The sequence below is a fragment of the Phoenix dactylifera genome, chromosome 8 (genome assembly GCF_051530095.1).
Source record: "Phoenix dactylifera cultivar Ajwa chromosome 8, Ajwa_hap1_PhDact_Kaust_v1.1, whole genome shotgun sequence".
In the NCBI taxonomy this organism is placed as follows: Eukaryota; Viridiplantae; Streptophyta; class Magnoliopsida; order Arecales; family Arecaceae; genus Phoenix; species Phoenix dactylifera.
The window spans coordinates 640,718-654,542 of NC_143197.1; the positions used below are offsets into that span (position 1 = coordinate 640,718).

A 13,825-nucleotide genomic window follows, 5' to 3' on the forward strand; every position below is an offset into this window, starting at 1 on the left:
GCAACAGTTTGGGTTGGGCCTAAAATTTAACTCTGCCCATTTAACGAGCCGGACTAGCATTTACATCAACCGCCCCAAGTCAAATATCTATCTAAATATAATATATATATATATATATAATATAATATATAATATATAATATAAAAAAGTTTATCTTCTTTCTTATTTCATCCTTTCGTCTCTCTCCCCCAACTTTCCATTGCCCTCACCACCCCTCCATCCCACCTTCCCTCTCCCCGCCTCCTCTTCCTCCTCCCAATGCCCCGCCTCCTCTTCCTCCTCCCAATGCCCTGGCCGCCCCTCATTCTAACCCCCCCCCCCCCCCGCCCCCCCAAAGCTACCCCCCCAGAGCTAGAGCACTATTTTTTAAGAGAGATTTTTTTAACAAAGCTTGTGTCTTGGTCTAAAAGCTCAAAGTTTGATATGTAGTGAGCCTAGAAAATAAGCTCAAATGTTGGATCGGATGAAACCCAAGTCTAAAAAACATTAAGAAGTACCTTAGGCTTAGCTTGGCCTACCCGTTGAGCAGGTCTAGTGAGTACTAGTTGCTGGAATTGTCAAAAAAGATGGTGACCTAGATGTGAGGGAGGTTACCATATCGCTTGTCGTTCAGTATCTTTAAATTATCATTATTTTTACCTTTCGAATTTTACACTGTAGGATGCTAATATATTTGTAAGAGTAGTATTAGACTATCTCATAACTTTGGCTACACACTACTTTTTTTTTTTTTTCCCGAACAAGCGGTAAGAATACTTTTTTAAAGAAGGTAAGAATATCCGAGATTCTCCTTTAAGAAGGTAAGAATACCTTTTTTTAAAGATATAATGATCTATTTTGATTTTATTATATTTTTCTTATTCTACTCCAATTATAACATCCATTGAGCTAAGCCACGTGCCTTACATGTGCCAAAGTTCTAGTACTATTAAAAGAAATTCCTACAATGAGAAGGAAGACAACTAATACGAAACAATATCACACGTCTATGAGTGTATCCATCTCCCACTTGTACTTTAAATATTGTAATAGCGGGTAATTGTATGCAGAGGCAAGGTATGAACTGTCAAGGATATGCTATCAAGTTCTTGCGTGCTAATATATTATCACGGGCATGTCGACTTGGGCTTTTTGCACCAACTATGAATAACGGGCTAATTTTATCCAGACCAAAGCGCTACTAGTTGCAGGCCCATCCCATCCTCTCCCGGAGGTCCGAAACGCATATGGATCAGGTTCTTTCAGCAATCAGTGGTGCGCGATTCCCCACCTACGCGACTTCTTTAGGCTTCGGCTATATATACCCTCGGGTCTCCATCCGCTAAGGCGGTGCATGGTGCGGGCGTGGGCTCGCTTGTCCCGGACGACCGCCTACTCCCGAGCCTCCTACAGGAGTCTGCAGATCTCGACACGTGGCCCCACGCCTCCTCACGGATGCAAACCTATTTATATTCTTCTCTTAATACCCAGCTTTCTGGTCCGATACCCCTCCTCCCCCTTCTCTTCTCTCTCCTGTCCCCGTACCGATCGCCGAGCTCGAAACCCTAGACTCCCCCCCAAAGCGCCCAATCCTCCATGCTCCTGCCCTCGATCCGGCCCCAAATCGCGTCCCCTCCGCTCTCCGATCTCTCCGGCGGGTTCTCCTCCGCCTCTCCTTCCCGTCCGTTCCGTTCTTAATCGCCGGAGATGGCGAACAACGTGTCCAGTGTGTACATCCATGTGGTCGACGACGTCGTCAGCAAGGTCCGCGATGAGTTTATCAATTTCGGCGTCGGAGAGAACGTCTTGAACGAGCTCCAAGCGGTAATTTCTTCTTCTCCCCCTTTTCCGCAGGGAAAATTTATATTTTTCTAATCCGCCCTATTTCTTGGTGTTTGGATTTTATTTCTTTGATTTGGTTTAAATGCTTTGACTTACGAACGGATTCTTGGGAAAATAAATCCAGCTCTGGGAGATGAAGATGATGCAGTGCGGAGCCATCAGCGGGACGATAGAGAGGCCGCCGCCTGCCCAGAAAGCTGCCGGACCCATTACCCCCGTCCATGATCTGAATGTACCATATGAAGGGCCTACGGAGGAGTACGAGACCCCGACGGCTGAGATGCTCTTTCCGCCGGTGAGCTCTCTGCTTTCGTTGTGCATTTTGACGGCGAAGTAACGATTTCTATGAAACCCTCTTCTTGTAGCATCACCTTCGGCTTGTTTTCTTGATTCTTCTTTTTCTTTTTTTCTTTTTCATTTTCCATTTTCTTTGGGCTTTGCTTGCAGACTCCCCTGCAAACTCCCATCCAAACCCCGTTGCCGGGGACAGATCAGTCGATGTACAACATCCCTACAGGCCCCTCTGATTATGCTCCATCTCCGACAACTGATATCAGAAATGGTGTTGATTTAAAAGCTGGAAGGCCTAGCCCATACATGGTATGCTAATATATGAATGAGCTATCTAAGTTATATAAATTGTTCAACAAGATTCCCCTTCATCATCAACATCATGATCATCATAATGATTATTTAATCTAGTTAGTGTGGGGGCATGCTTGCTATCGTGAACATATATGACTGCTGTATGAGTATTTCAAAAGGTTTGCATGGTAAATAGTACTAATGCAATGAGATCTTCCTGATATTTGGACACTAAATTTTGCAGCAACCGCCTTCTCCTTGGATGAGTCAAAGACCTCTGGGTGTTGATGTTAATGTGGGTAAGTGCAGGGAACTTGATAATATTTGTTTGAGTGCGTGAGGGTAATTTTGGTAGCCAAGTAATATTATATGCTCAAGTGGATAGAATTGTGGTTTATGTGGTGTTGCATCCTGCAGCTTATGTGGAAGGGCGTGATGAGGTGGATAAAGGAGCTCCTAATCAACCCATGACCCAGGTATACTGCTTATTGATTCCGACATTTTGGTTGTTAATTTATTGTTCACACATGCAAACATATATTTGTAGATATTCGAAAATGCTTGTTCTTCATAGGGAATTATGTGTAAAGACTACTGCATACCTATTTGACAGTTGTTTATTGCTTGAGGAAACATTTCAATATATTGCAGTATACTCCATATGATTTCCTTTTTGAGAATTTGGTACACAAACTTGTCTTTTTGAGGAAACTTGATTTCCATTGCATTTCAATATAAATGCAATGGTTGAATCTAGAGCTAAGAATTTTGATTTGGTTTTTCAGGACTTTTTCATGATGTCCTCTGGAAAACGCAAAAGGGATGATTATTCTTCTCAATTAACTTCTGGAGGTTATATGCCACAACAAGATGGAAGTGGGGATGCGATGATAGAATTTATCCTTCCTAAGGTACTCTGTTTTATTGAATTGCAAACTAACAAAATCATTGCCTGCTTGATTGTTTTTTTCCCATTTTTATTGCACTAGAGATTAATTTGTTGTCGATGCCCCCAGGCTTATTAAGATGAGGTTATTTCAGGTATCATAATCTGTCAATTAATCATGTTTACTGTTTAGGAGTCTGGAAAGTGCCTTGTTGTTTGATGATGTCTCAAAACACTTGAGTATTGATGGTTGGCTGTAAACACTACATGATATGGATAATTATCATTTGCACCCACAACAGCAAATAACATGCTTTGACTTACCAATTTGGTCTATAATTATTTGCCCACTAATTCCTTGAGTCCCGTTACTGACTTTTCTACTGATTTTTTTTAAAATATTGCATATCGAAGTTCATGAGAGCACTGTTATCAGTCGTCATATCATAATTGATAAAAGCTATGACATCTATTACATACATTTTGGATTTGTAAGTATAGATGCTTCATAATTGCCATGTGGATGTCAGACATCCTAAATTTATGAAGTGCCCCTTTAAAGCATGTCCTTTATGGGGCCAACTAGAATGATCTAATGATAAATTAAATGCAAAAAGGAATATATTGAAACCCAACAACATTATGTGTTGAGAGTTATCTAGAGTTTCATCATTAATTTATTAACTTTAGTAATGTTTAGCCTAGTTATGTTTTTCTACCAGAACATTGTAGTTGCATAATCATTGGGGTCAGGCCTACAACTCCATAGCAACAAATGTTTCTTTTAGATATTTTTATTCCAGTTCTTTTTTAGCTCAACAATCATGTTTGTGCCCTTGCACTAAATTTTTTCATCCCCATCTTTGATCAAACATTTTTTTGATAGCCATAATCTGTAGCTTGATCTTTGTTGTTTTCATCATTGTTGTATCATTGCTAAATGCCTGTAACATTTTGGTGGCACTGGGGACTGATAACCTGATCCACATACAACCATATTTTGGGCTGGACCAGAAAATTGGATTTGTTATGCCATCATGTTGGACTCAAATTCATAAAAAAAAAAGACTGCAAAAAATTAGCAGATTGAGTCTCACGTTTCACAAGATCCAAACACAACAACCTAAAATATAGGAACACTCATAAAAATTTATATCATAGATGTGTCTAAGTTGACAAATGCACTCCCCCTTTTAGATAAATGTACATGACTACATGTACTTGAATCCCTACTCATGCCTACTTTCATTTCTGACATTTTATAATTTTCTTAATATTAATTCACACTATTTTTCTTCTTCTCTCCTACCCACTCCATCTTTGCCTGCCTCTCTCTCTTCTCTTTGGAGAAAGCTACATACCTAAACACAATTTGCCTTGACCACATGATAAAAAACAAAAGGTCCAAAGCTTGCGCCAAATGCATCATAAAGATTATTTCAGTTGGAATAAGGCACTGATTGTTTATGCTCTGTGTTGTTTGCCCTTCATAATAAAGTTTTTCTATAAAGTTATCTGCCATTGGATGTGCTTATTGGAACTGTATTGGTGTGTCAAGGACCAATGACATTCTTAATGGATGGTGCTAACTTGCATATGTACACTGCATGTTTGTCTTTGAGGCACTGCTCAATTTTTTTCCACTAACTTGCATATATTATTCTTGAATTATTGCATTATAAAGTATCATTGTAACTATCAAGCGTTTTGATATGTATTCAGTGTTGGGTTTGGAATCCTTCCTGCTAACTATTCCTACAAAAGGATTTCATCTAATGTCCTTGCAAACTCTCCTTTTGTACAATGTCTTTTCATGTTCTGTTTGGCAAGCATAGTGATGCATCTCCATATAATATATGGTAAAGTTTTCAAGTTGACTTGCTGCGCTTGTTACTAATACCAAAAGACAAGCAAGGTTTTGTGATGCCTGCGACACATGCATATATGGTAATCTTCAAAAGCAGGGATCTTCTTAGGTAAAGCAGACTTGATTGGAGAAGACATCTTATAAACTACTTTATTTCCGTGGTTCTTGATGCATATCTTGAGGCCATTAAGAACAACTTCATCATAAGATGGATCAACCATGGGTGTCTCTTGTCCTTCATTGAATGCTATTTTAAGATATCTGACATTGATGACCAACCCTAATTTCTTCATTGATCTTTCAAACTTTGTGCCGCTGTTCTCTTTTTTAATGTGATTGTCTTTTCATCTAGTTTCGTCTCTTCCATAGCTTTACAAAATTCTCCTTTTGAGCTTCTCGTTCTTGTTGCTTAATTTTTTTTCCTTCATAATGGATTTAGCATTTTTTGTTATAAGATAAACTATCATGTCTTCTCCACCCAAGTCTCAGTTGACAGTAATAGGTTATTTAATTGACATTGCCTTCAAACTTACTGATTTAAGAGTACAAATTTTTTTTTTTTTGTGTTTTCATTTCCTTGTTATGAATGATTAATAGTCTACAAAAACAGGATTCTAATTTTGACTTTTATATTTCAAAATTCAGATTTTAGTAAATTACATTCTACTGTGCGGATCATAATTATGTTCTCAAGACAAGGTTCTGACTGGAGGATGTATGCTGCATTTTTTATATTTCTATTCATTCTGTTTGATCAATTTTTATAAAACATTGGTAGTGCCATAAAAGAGATATTGCTGGGCACCTGGCCTAATAATGAAGTCATTAATTGGTATCCCCTCTCATATGCTTCATGCAGAGTTGTATATATGGTAATCTCTGACTCATGATCTTTTTTCTCTCCTAATTACAATCAGATATGCTTCAGATTGAGTTGGATATATAGTAATTTCTTACTTGTGATCTTTTTCCTTCTCCTAATTACAATTAGATATGAGAGGCTATTGATAAAAGAAGTGAATGAGTTAGAAGTTCATTCTATTCCATAAGCAAGAATATCATGCCAATGCCAACTTTCAAAGGTGCAACATCTAATGTCCACCCATCTAGTAAACTGTTAGGCTGACTTCACTTTGGTTTAACGTTTTGAGAGGGTTTATTTTATATTTTTCAGCAAGATTATTGTGCCAATGCTAAATTAAAAATATTTGAGATACAAAACATGCCCATCTACTAGAAAATGTGAACCAATGAATATGTGCAAAACCTTTATGATTTTGTCCAATAAATTTAATATTGTGTTTATAGACTCGGAGGGCACTGTCCACTATCACAAGCAAAACAAATGCTAGTTTTAAAATTTGGATGCTCTCATGGTTTCAGTTGGGAATACAATATTTCTTTTCTTTTCTTTTCTTTTCTTTTCTTTGTTGAAAGGAAAAGGAAGTAAAATTTTTCTATTGTTAAATGTAATATTTTAGCTCTTATCATGTGTGCCTATGATCATGATTGTTCATTCTTTAGAATCAGGCAGGAGTTGAAAAATCAATGACGGCATGTGCTCGAGATACTGCAACTAAGATTCTATCTAAGAAAGAAACAAAAACAGCTCCAGTGCTTCCTCAGCAGGATGGGGTCCATGATGAATATGATGATGTATTTACTGAACATTTGGTTAATTCTAAAATTTACTATTTTTATTGTGTTGGCATTGACATTAGTGTTATTTTTGTTGAAGTTGTTTCATTTCCAAGGAGTTGCCACTGAAGACTACAATACTCCAGCAGAACAAGGTACCTTTTTAGTAAAATGCTGAATTACATGTTAAGCATGAAATATTTTGAGACAAGAATATGCTTTGGAGAATTCTATTACAGGCTGACCTTTATGTTTTTATCTGATTTCTTTAGTTGAACTGCGAGCTGCTACCCCTGCCGTTGGCACACCAAAACCAGCTAAAAATGAAGCAGCAGAGGATGATGAGCCACCTCTTAATGAAGATGATGATGATGAAGAAGATTTAGATGACCTTGAGCATGGAGAAGAAGAGCCGAGCACACAACATTTAGTTTTAGCTCAGTTTGACAAGGTAATTTCTATTCCTTTTCTCATAGGAAAGGCATGTTGAGACAAGGTATTTGCTGTCTTCATGATTCCCTTTAATTTTTTCTGAGTAGGTGACGCGGACAAAAAGTAGATGGAAGTGCACACTCAAGGATGGCATAATGCATCTCAACAATAGGGATATTCTTTTCAATAAGGTATGTGCTTTCAAAATACTACAGTTTACTAGTCATAATTTTTTCCGTCAGCTACAATCTCTCAAGAAGATTGTTTTAGCTTTTTTAGGGGTATAATCCTGTAACATATATCCATAGTAGTTTGTCCATGCATTTTATTAAATTTTCAGTTGGTAAACTTTTCAAGATTGCTTGCAGATGTTTTCTCCTGTCCCTTTTGGAGAGGCAGTAAATTCATTTTGATACATTCCTTAAATTTTAAATGTCTTTTACTGAGATATATTATTGCCGATAGCAATAACTATTAACTTCTAGAGTTTTGTAGATGGTCATTTTATTAGTTAATTGTTGCCTAGGCTATCTTTCTACAGCTGAATTAAATTTCATGTGTCATATGCCATTGCAAAGCTGACTTCTCTCTCTTTCCCCCCTTAAATTTAAGCTGCTTTGTGCTAGCATTTTAGTGCACTGAACTATGTTTAAAACTTTGTACCTGGATATCTAGCATGGATATCTAGCATTGATGCAATTATCTGGTTCTGACATAGTACTTGTAAAGTCTAAAACTCATGCTCTTGTCTAAAAAATAATGTCATTGTGGTTAGCGAGAACTATTAGCCTCCAGATGTTTGTAGATTGGTCATTCTATTAGTTAATTGTTTGTTGGACCATATTTCTACAGCTGAATTAAATTTCATGTGTCATATGTCAGTCGCCATGCTAATCTTTTTTGCTAAACTTAGGATGCCCTTTGTTAAAATTTTTATTGCACTGAACTATGGTTGAAAATTTGTTACGTGGATATCTAGCATTGATACTATCATCTGGTATCCAACATAGCATGTGTAAAATCTGAAACTCATACGCTTGTCTGGAAGATAATGTTATATAAAACTGATCACTTGTCTAAAAGACAATGCTTTAAATTACCAATAACTTTTTTACCAGCTAGTTTGGATCAATGTAGATCTATGATAGATCATGATTTAAGCATAGCACTATCATGTTATTAAATAACAAATAGTACTCTTCTGTCCAAAATGGAAGATTATATGATCTCTTTTATTTGATGAACGTTCCAAGGGGGCATATTGGTTAATGTTAACAGCGACATCTAGAAAACCTTTAAGAAGTGTTTCACAAGTTTAATAATTATTGTTGTCTTATTTTGGTTGATGCATGTTGGTTGTGTCACATGGAGATCACATTTTAGGGTTTTACCATGCCTCCGTGTGAACATGACATGAGGAATGGTGGAACGTGCCTTGGACATACCTGGTTCCATGTCTCAGACTGGTGGTGCCCCTCTTACTTGAGGGAAATGTTGGTAGTAACTCAAGCCCGCCACCCCCCCCCCCCCCCCCCCTCCCCCCCCAAAAAAAAGAAAAGAAAAAGAAAAAAGAGTTCTGCTCACACCTAACTCCTCTTTGCCTTGAATATTTTTTTGCCTTCTCACAGTCTTTGATGCCAAGTTGCTGACTGAGGTTACTTCGTGTTCCCCCTTTCCTTACCTCCTTTCTTAAATAAGTTTATAATGGTGGTTGTTCATGGCATACTTGCTGTTCCGATCATAATAGCAACATCAGTTCTGCTATGTAGGTAAAACTTCCCTTTCTTTAATATTCTGGCCAACCCACTTTTGTTTGTTTTTTTATATTGTCTGAGTTATTTTTTGAAGAAAAACTTGTGATGAAAAGGATCTTCTTCTACACTTCTTTCGTTTATTAGATAGCACATATATACACTTTGTGTTCGCTTTTATCTCAAAATTGTCCCCATGTTAGACAGATTCAGATTATCATGAGCAGTGAGATCTTGTCATATATGAAGTCTAAGACATATAAGCACAACCCATGTATAAATTGGTCATATCTTATACAAATTTCAATTCAAATCTCAAAATGTCTGGAACATATAATGGCAGTTCTGAAACTTTTTGAAGATAATTGCAATCTGAAAAAAATCGACTTTCTCAATAGTACCCTTTAGGGTAGCCTATGAATATAAAGAACTCCCAACATGTGCATGAACTGATAAAAGTAATTTATCATTTTCTGGTCTAAACATAATTGTTGAGAGGTAGGGCCCTTAAGAGGTTATGATGCTTGAATTTCTTCTCAGATGAAATGACAATCGAGTTCTATGTGTTCTCTTTGATTGTTAAAAGCCAGATTGGCTGTAAATGTAGAGGTAGCTTAATTGCCACAAGCAGAAGTGCAAGTTGGGGATGAGCAACATACCATAACCATGTGACTTCATTGTATATGGATACTTACAGAACTTGCCAAACAAGGGGAGATCAGAGCCTGCAAATTAAACAGATCGCTTGATGACCTAGAGAAAGCCTTATGTTAATGGTTGCTAAATTCCTTAGGTCTGTTTGCGATGTTGGCTATAAGCAAACTTTGGCAGACAAGGCACAGCATTCACTGATCCTTGTCTATGCACAAGGTATCTTCGTGAATGAGTTTAATATGTAGGATACTAGCGCTCAAAGAATTTCATGGATAATTTCTTAATTTGAATACTTTTGGGCATTTAAGTTGCTCAATCATGTCTTGGCATTTGCTTAACATGCAAATGTAGAGGTCTGCAAACTTTTATCTGGAGCAAAACATACGCCTAATTACAGCCGATGGAGATTTATCAGAGAATCCTCCTCCATATTGACATTTTTGTGTATTGCTTGGTATTTTTGACTGTCATTCAACGTCAATATTATTTACTCTGATCACATTCCAAGTCATGCTGAGTTAGGCCTAAAAACCTTGGTAACAAACTTCACTTTGAGTGCAAGGTTATCTCTTAAACTCAGCCAAACAAGAATTATATATGTGTGCCTATAGTATATTTCCAACTTTGTGTGTGTTATGACTCAAATTAAGCTAGTTGCATTGACAGTAGATACTTTCTATGGACTACTTTCCCGTGCTTATCCCTAATCCCATTACTTAGAAAGCCAAAAAGCAAACTGCCGTCTCTTGGGCATTAGCTGATGTGGAGGTCCAGGCCATGGCATCTAGCAGTCATATGGTAGTGACATTAATAATTATGGCTTGCTAATCCCTAACCTGTGCTCCTGGTTTGTGACCATCAAACTTCCTCAGAATTTGCAGCTAATCCCTTTTTCACCAAGGAAACAAAAACATGTAGAGCTTAATTGTCCTTACATCCAAGTAAAACCAAACTGGCATCATAACCTCCTATACCACTAAACAAGTTGCCAATTGTTTCCACTGGACCGGTGATGAGGAATTCTTGTTGTTTGCGTATGTGCATGTTGGTTGTTTTGGATGTCCACACACCACCTTAAGGGGAAGTACTTAGAAAATTGAGGTTTTGGAAATGGAACAATCTCCAAACAATTCAAGACACTTTATTACATATAAAAAAATATGTTCAGATTTGGTTTTGAATATGTAGAAGTTACGATCAATTGCTAGATGGGCTTGTCATGCATGGTATACTCCATATATGACAGGATCCTATCACTCATGAATAACATAAGAAAACCACTTGATTGAAAATCCTTTTAGCATTTTGGTATTTCATAATCAAATTATCAAAGATAATACTAATAACAATGGCAGAAACGAGGCTGCAAGATATCAAGGATAATAATTTTTAAAGATGTGGAATTGTTAGAAAAAAGAATGAAATACTTGGAAATAATCAATCATGGGTGGGAAAAGGAACAAAACAGACAGACACACACACACACACACACACACACACACACAGAGAGAGAGAGAGAGAGAGGAAACCAGTATCCATCAGATTAGTTGGAGATCGTGGCTGCTTCAAAGAAGGTGACGAAGAGGACCGATGCTTCGGAATTGGTATGCCGTAGTCCTAGCCTCCCACTCTTTTTTTTTTTTAAAAAAAAAATAGTTTGGTGTGTGGGGGGAGGGAGGGAGTTCTTTGGATCTCTCTCTCTCTCGCTCTCTCTCCTTCTTTCGTTGCCCTCCTTGTCAGTTTTTTCTGGCTTGTTCTTTCATCAGGCTAGGAAATTACGGTCTGTTTTTTTGGGCTTTCTTTTCTTTGACAAGCTATGAAATGGCAGGACAGATTTTGTTTTGGTTTTACCTTTTGATGTGATAAAAAACCAGGGTTATGAGCATTAAATCAAGCGAGAGTAAAACCATGAAACATTGTCTGTGAAACATGTCACGTAAGGCATGAAAATTTCGCTAGAAAGTGCCATGTACAAATGCAGGAAAGTAGTGTTAGGCAAATGAAGTGTAGAGAATGCCAGGTTGTTGCAGGAAGTCTTCAGTTCGTTGAAAGCATTGTTATTTAAACAGAATTCAAAACTGTTTGCAAGTTTAAAAGGAGATTTCCAAAGCTAAGTCTGAACTCCAAAATTATGCACTCTTGTAATAAATAGCCTACCGTGTTCATATTCAATGACATCCAAGGCCAGATGTTGGTTTCAGTATTCTGATAAATTTAGGGAACTTAAAACACTTGCAATCAACAATTTATTAATATCACCATCTGACAATCAAACAAATCTTAGGGCTACCCACATTGCAGTTTTACAGTCTAATCCATGGCATACAAACTCAAACTCTTCAATACCAAGCATTTGATGGCTTTGGGTGCTGCTTGATATAGCCTTTTTCTGTCACTTTTTTATAATAGTTTTTCTATTACCCAGTTTACTCATGAGTGGCTTTCATCTGAGTACTTTATGAGAACATTTCCACATCTTTTTCTGATGTTCATTCTGTTCTAAATCTGCATGTAGAAATTGGTTTCCCGGCATGCCTTTTCCCCCTACATTTCATGAAGCTTGGTTGCTATCATTTGACAGGATATATTATCAATATATTTGAGATTATCTGAGAGCCCAGAAACTATTTGAGAACTTATTTGTTAATTGCAGGCTACTGGGGAATTTGACTTCTAAATTTTGTTATCAAGCTGTTTCTTGTTGGAGTGACGTCAGATCAACAGGTGCTTGTGTTGAGTATTATCCTTGCTGGCGCTATGTTATGTGGTGAGCATGGGAATTGATACTTTGGAGACAATGTAAAAAGAAAATTTCTCATCAGACGGACTGTCAGGGTTGTTGATTTTCTTTGTAAAGATGCTAAATTAATTGGACACTGTAAATTTGTTTTTCCTGCAACAATGAGAACAACTATATCAGTTATTTGTTCCGAGCATTTTATATTGTTGATGCTAGGCAACTCTTTGATCAGTTTATTTTGCCAGTTATGTATAATATGGTCTCTCAAGGATGATTTGATGGTAAGTTACTCTATCAGTAGTGGAAGTATTTCAGCCTGAGGCTGCATCAATGGGGTCCATCATGATTTTGAGTTCTAGAAGACTATTTCATGTTGCCTTCAAAATGCCACAGGTTTGAAGGTGTAGTTTATATTTGTCTCAATGTCTGGCATCAAACTGTACTTTTTGATTGTAATCCAGGTAGACATCAATCAGAATAATGACAGGCTTGAACCATCGTCGCTGAGGGTTGGTACATGATGTGTTTGATTTGTGTTGTTTCATTGATTGTGCGAGGTTATAGCGGTAAAAACAAGGGAGATGGTTCTAAAATTACAAGAAAGAGAATATGGAGGCTTGTACACCGCAGCTTGTGTGACTGCGTTCATGAATATCCTGCATCTTTCATCAAAGGGAGCTTGGATTGTTAAAAGGTCAAACTATCTTTTCTCCATGCTTATTTCAGATGCGGTTTGAAGTTTGATTATGCTATGCAGGATCTGTATCATATGAATAAGAACGAGAATATATATTTAAATTCTGAGACACTCTGAACTAGCATCACCCTAGTAATCGCATCAAGATTGGGTGGCTGGTTGCAGACTTGGTGTCAGAGAGCATGGATTCCTTTCCTCTGCTACTACTGCACAAGTATGGTTTAAATATGCAACCCTGATGGATTAGATATTTATGCGTGGGCATCCAGGATGCCTGGTGCCTACCAGGCTACCACTATGCTGAAGGAAGGCAGTTGGTTAGGATCATCATAACAAATTGATTCAGCGCTTCATGAGAATTTCCAAAAGTAATCAAAAAACTGGATTCCTTATTAATGAATATTTTTATGAAAATGCAAGGTTATATTGGACACGGTGTGTCACCTTACGAATTGGTGCTTTCCGTGCAAGGTGAACATTCAGATGTGCATTTTTTAGATTTTTTTTTTCTTCCGAAATACTGTCCCTAAATTATAGTACCTCTCTCAAATTTCATTTAAAAATTCATATAAATCATCTTCAGTTTTCTGTATATTTTCATCAAATTGTTCTCCGGATCCATACCAGGCCAGCATTTTGTTCATAAATAAGTCAAAAGGACTGACGGCAGCATACCGATACTACATTGATGGTGAAAAAAAAAAAAAACTTCATCTCCTCTTTTGGATAAATTTGTTCTGTAAATTTATCTTTC

General features: G+C 37.3%; 1 protein-coding gene across 3 annotated transcripts; it reads left to right on the plus strand.

The window, feature by feature from the left end:
• The first annotated feature begins 1,328 nt into the window (after positions 1-1,328).
• LOC103715675 (transcription initiation factor IIA large subunit-like) lies at positions 1,329-12,570 on the plus strand. 3 transcript variants are annotated; one of them, XR_015967683.2, is made up of 11 exons: positions 1,329-1,803; positions 1,946-2,116; positions 2,269-2,421; positions 2,651-2,705; positions 2,824-2,882; positions 3,192-3,317; positions 6,684-6,815; positions 6,898-6,952; positions 7,070-7,248; positions 7,337-8,726; positions 8,858-8,998. XR_015967683.2 is itself a non-coding variant. In XM_039124089.3 (11 exons), exons 1-11 carry the CDS (start codon positions 1,687-1,689, stop codon positions 12,309-12,311), a joined length of 1,155 nt encoding a protein of 384 aa, XP_038980017.2. In that variant the 5' UTR covers positions 1,329-1,686; the 3' UTR covers positions 12,312-12,570. The 3 variants fall into 3 exon arrangements, 2 of the variants coding, with proteins under 2 accessions (XP_038980017.2, XP_088558357.2); XM_039124089.3 differs by lacking the exon at positions 8,858-8,998 and adding an exon at positions 12,288-12,570 and having other exon boundaries at positions 7,337-7,420; XM_088702231.2 differs by lacking the exon at positions 8,858-8,998 and adding an exon at positions 12,288-12,570 and having other exon boundaries at positions 6,690-6,815; positions 7,337-7,420.
• The last annotated feature ends 1,255 nt before the right edge of the window (positions 12,571-13,825 follow it).

Bases quoted from the DNA above. Each gene is read 5' to 3' on its own strand.
- LOC103715675 (XM_039124089.3), top strand. From the start codon at position 1,687: ATGGCGAACAACGTGTCCAGTGTGTACATCCATGTGGTCGACGACGTC. The intron at 2,706-2,823 runs GTAAGTGCAGGG...TGCATCCTGCAG, and splicing joins GGGTGTTGATGTTAATGTGG to CTTATGTGGAAGGGCGTGAT. The intron at 3,318-6,683 runs GTACTCTGTTTT...TTCATTCTTTAG, and splicing joins TAGAATTTATCCTTCCTAAG to AATCAGGCAGGAGTTGAAAA.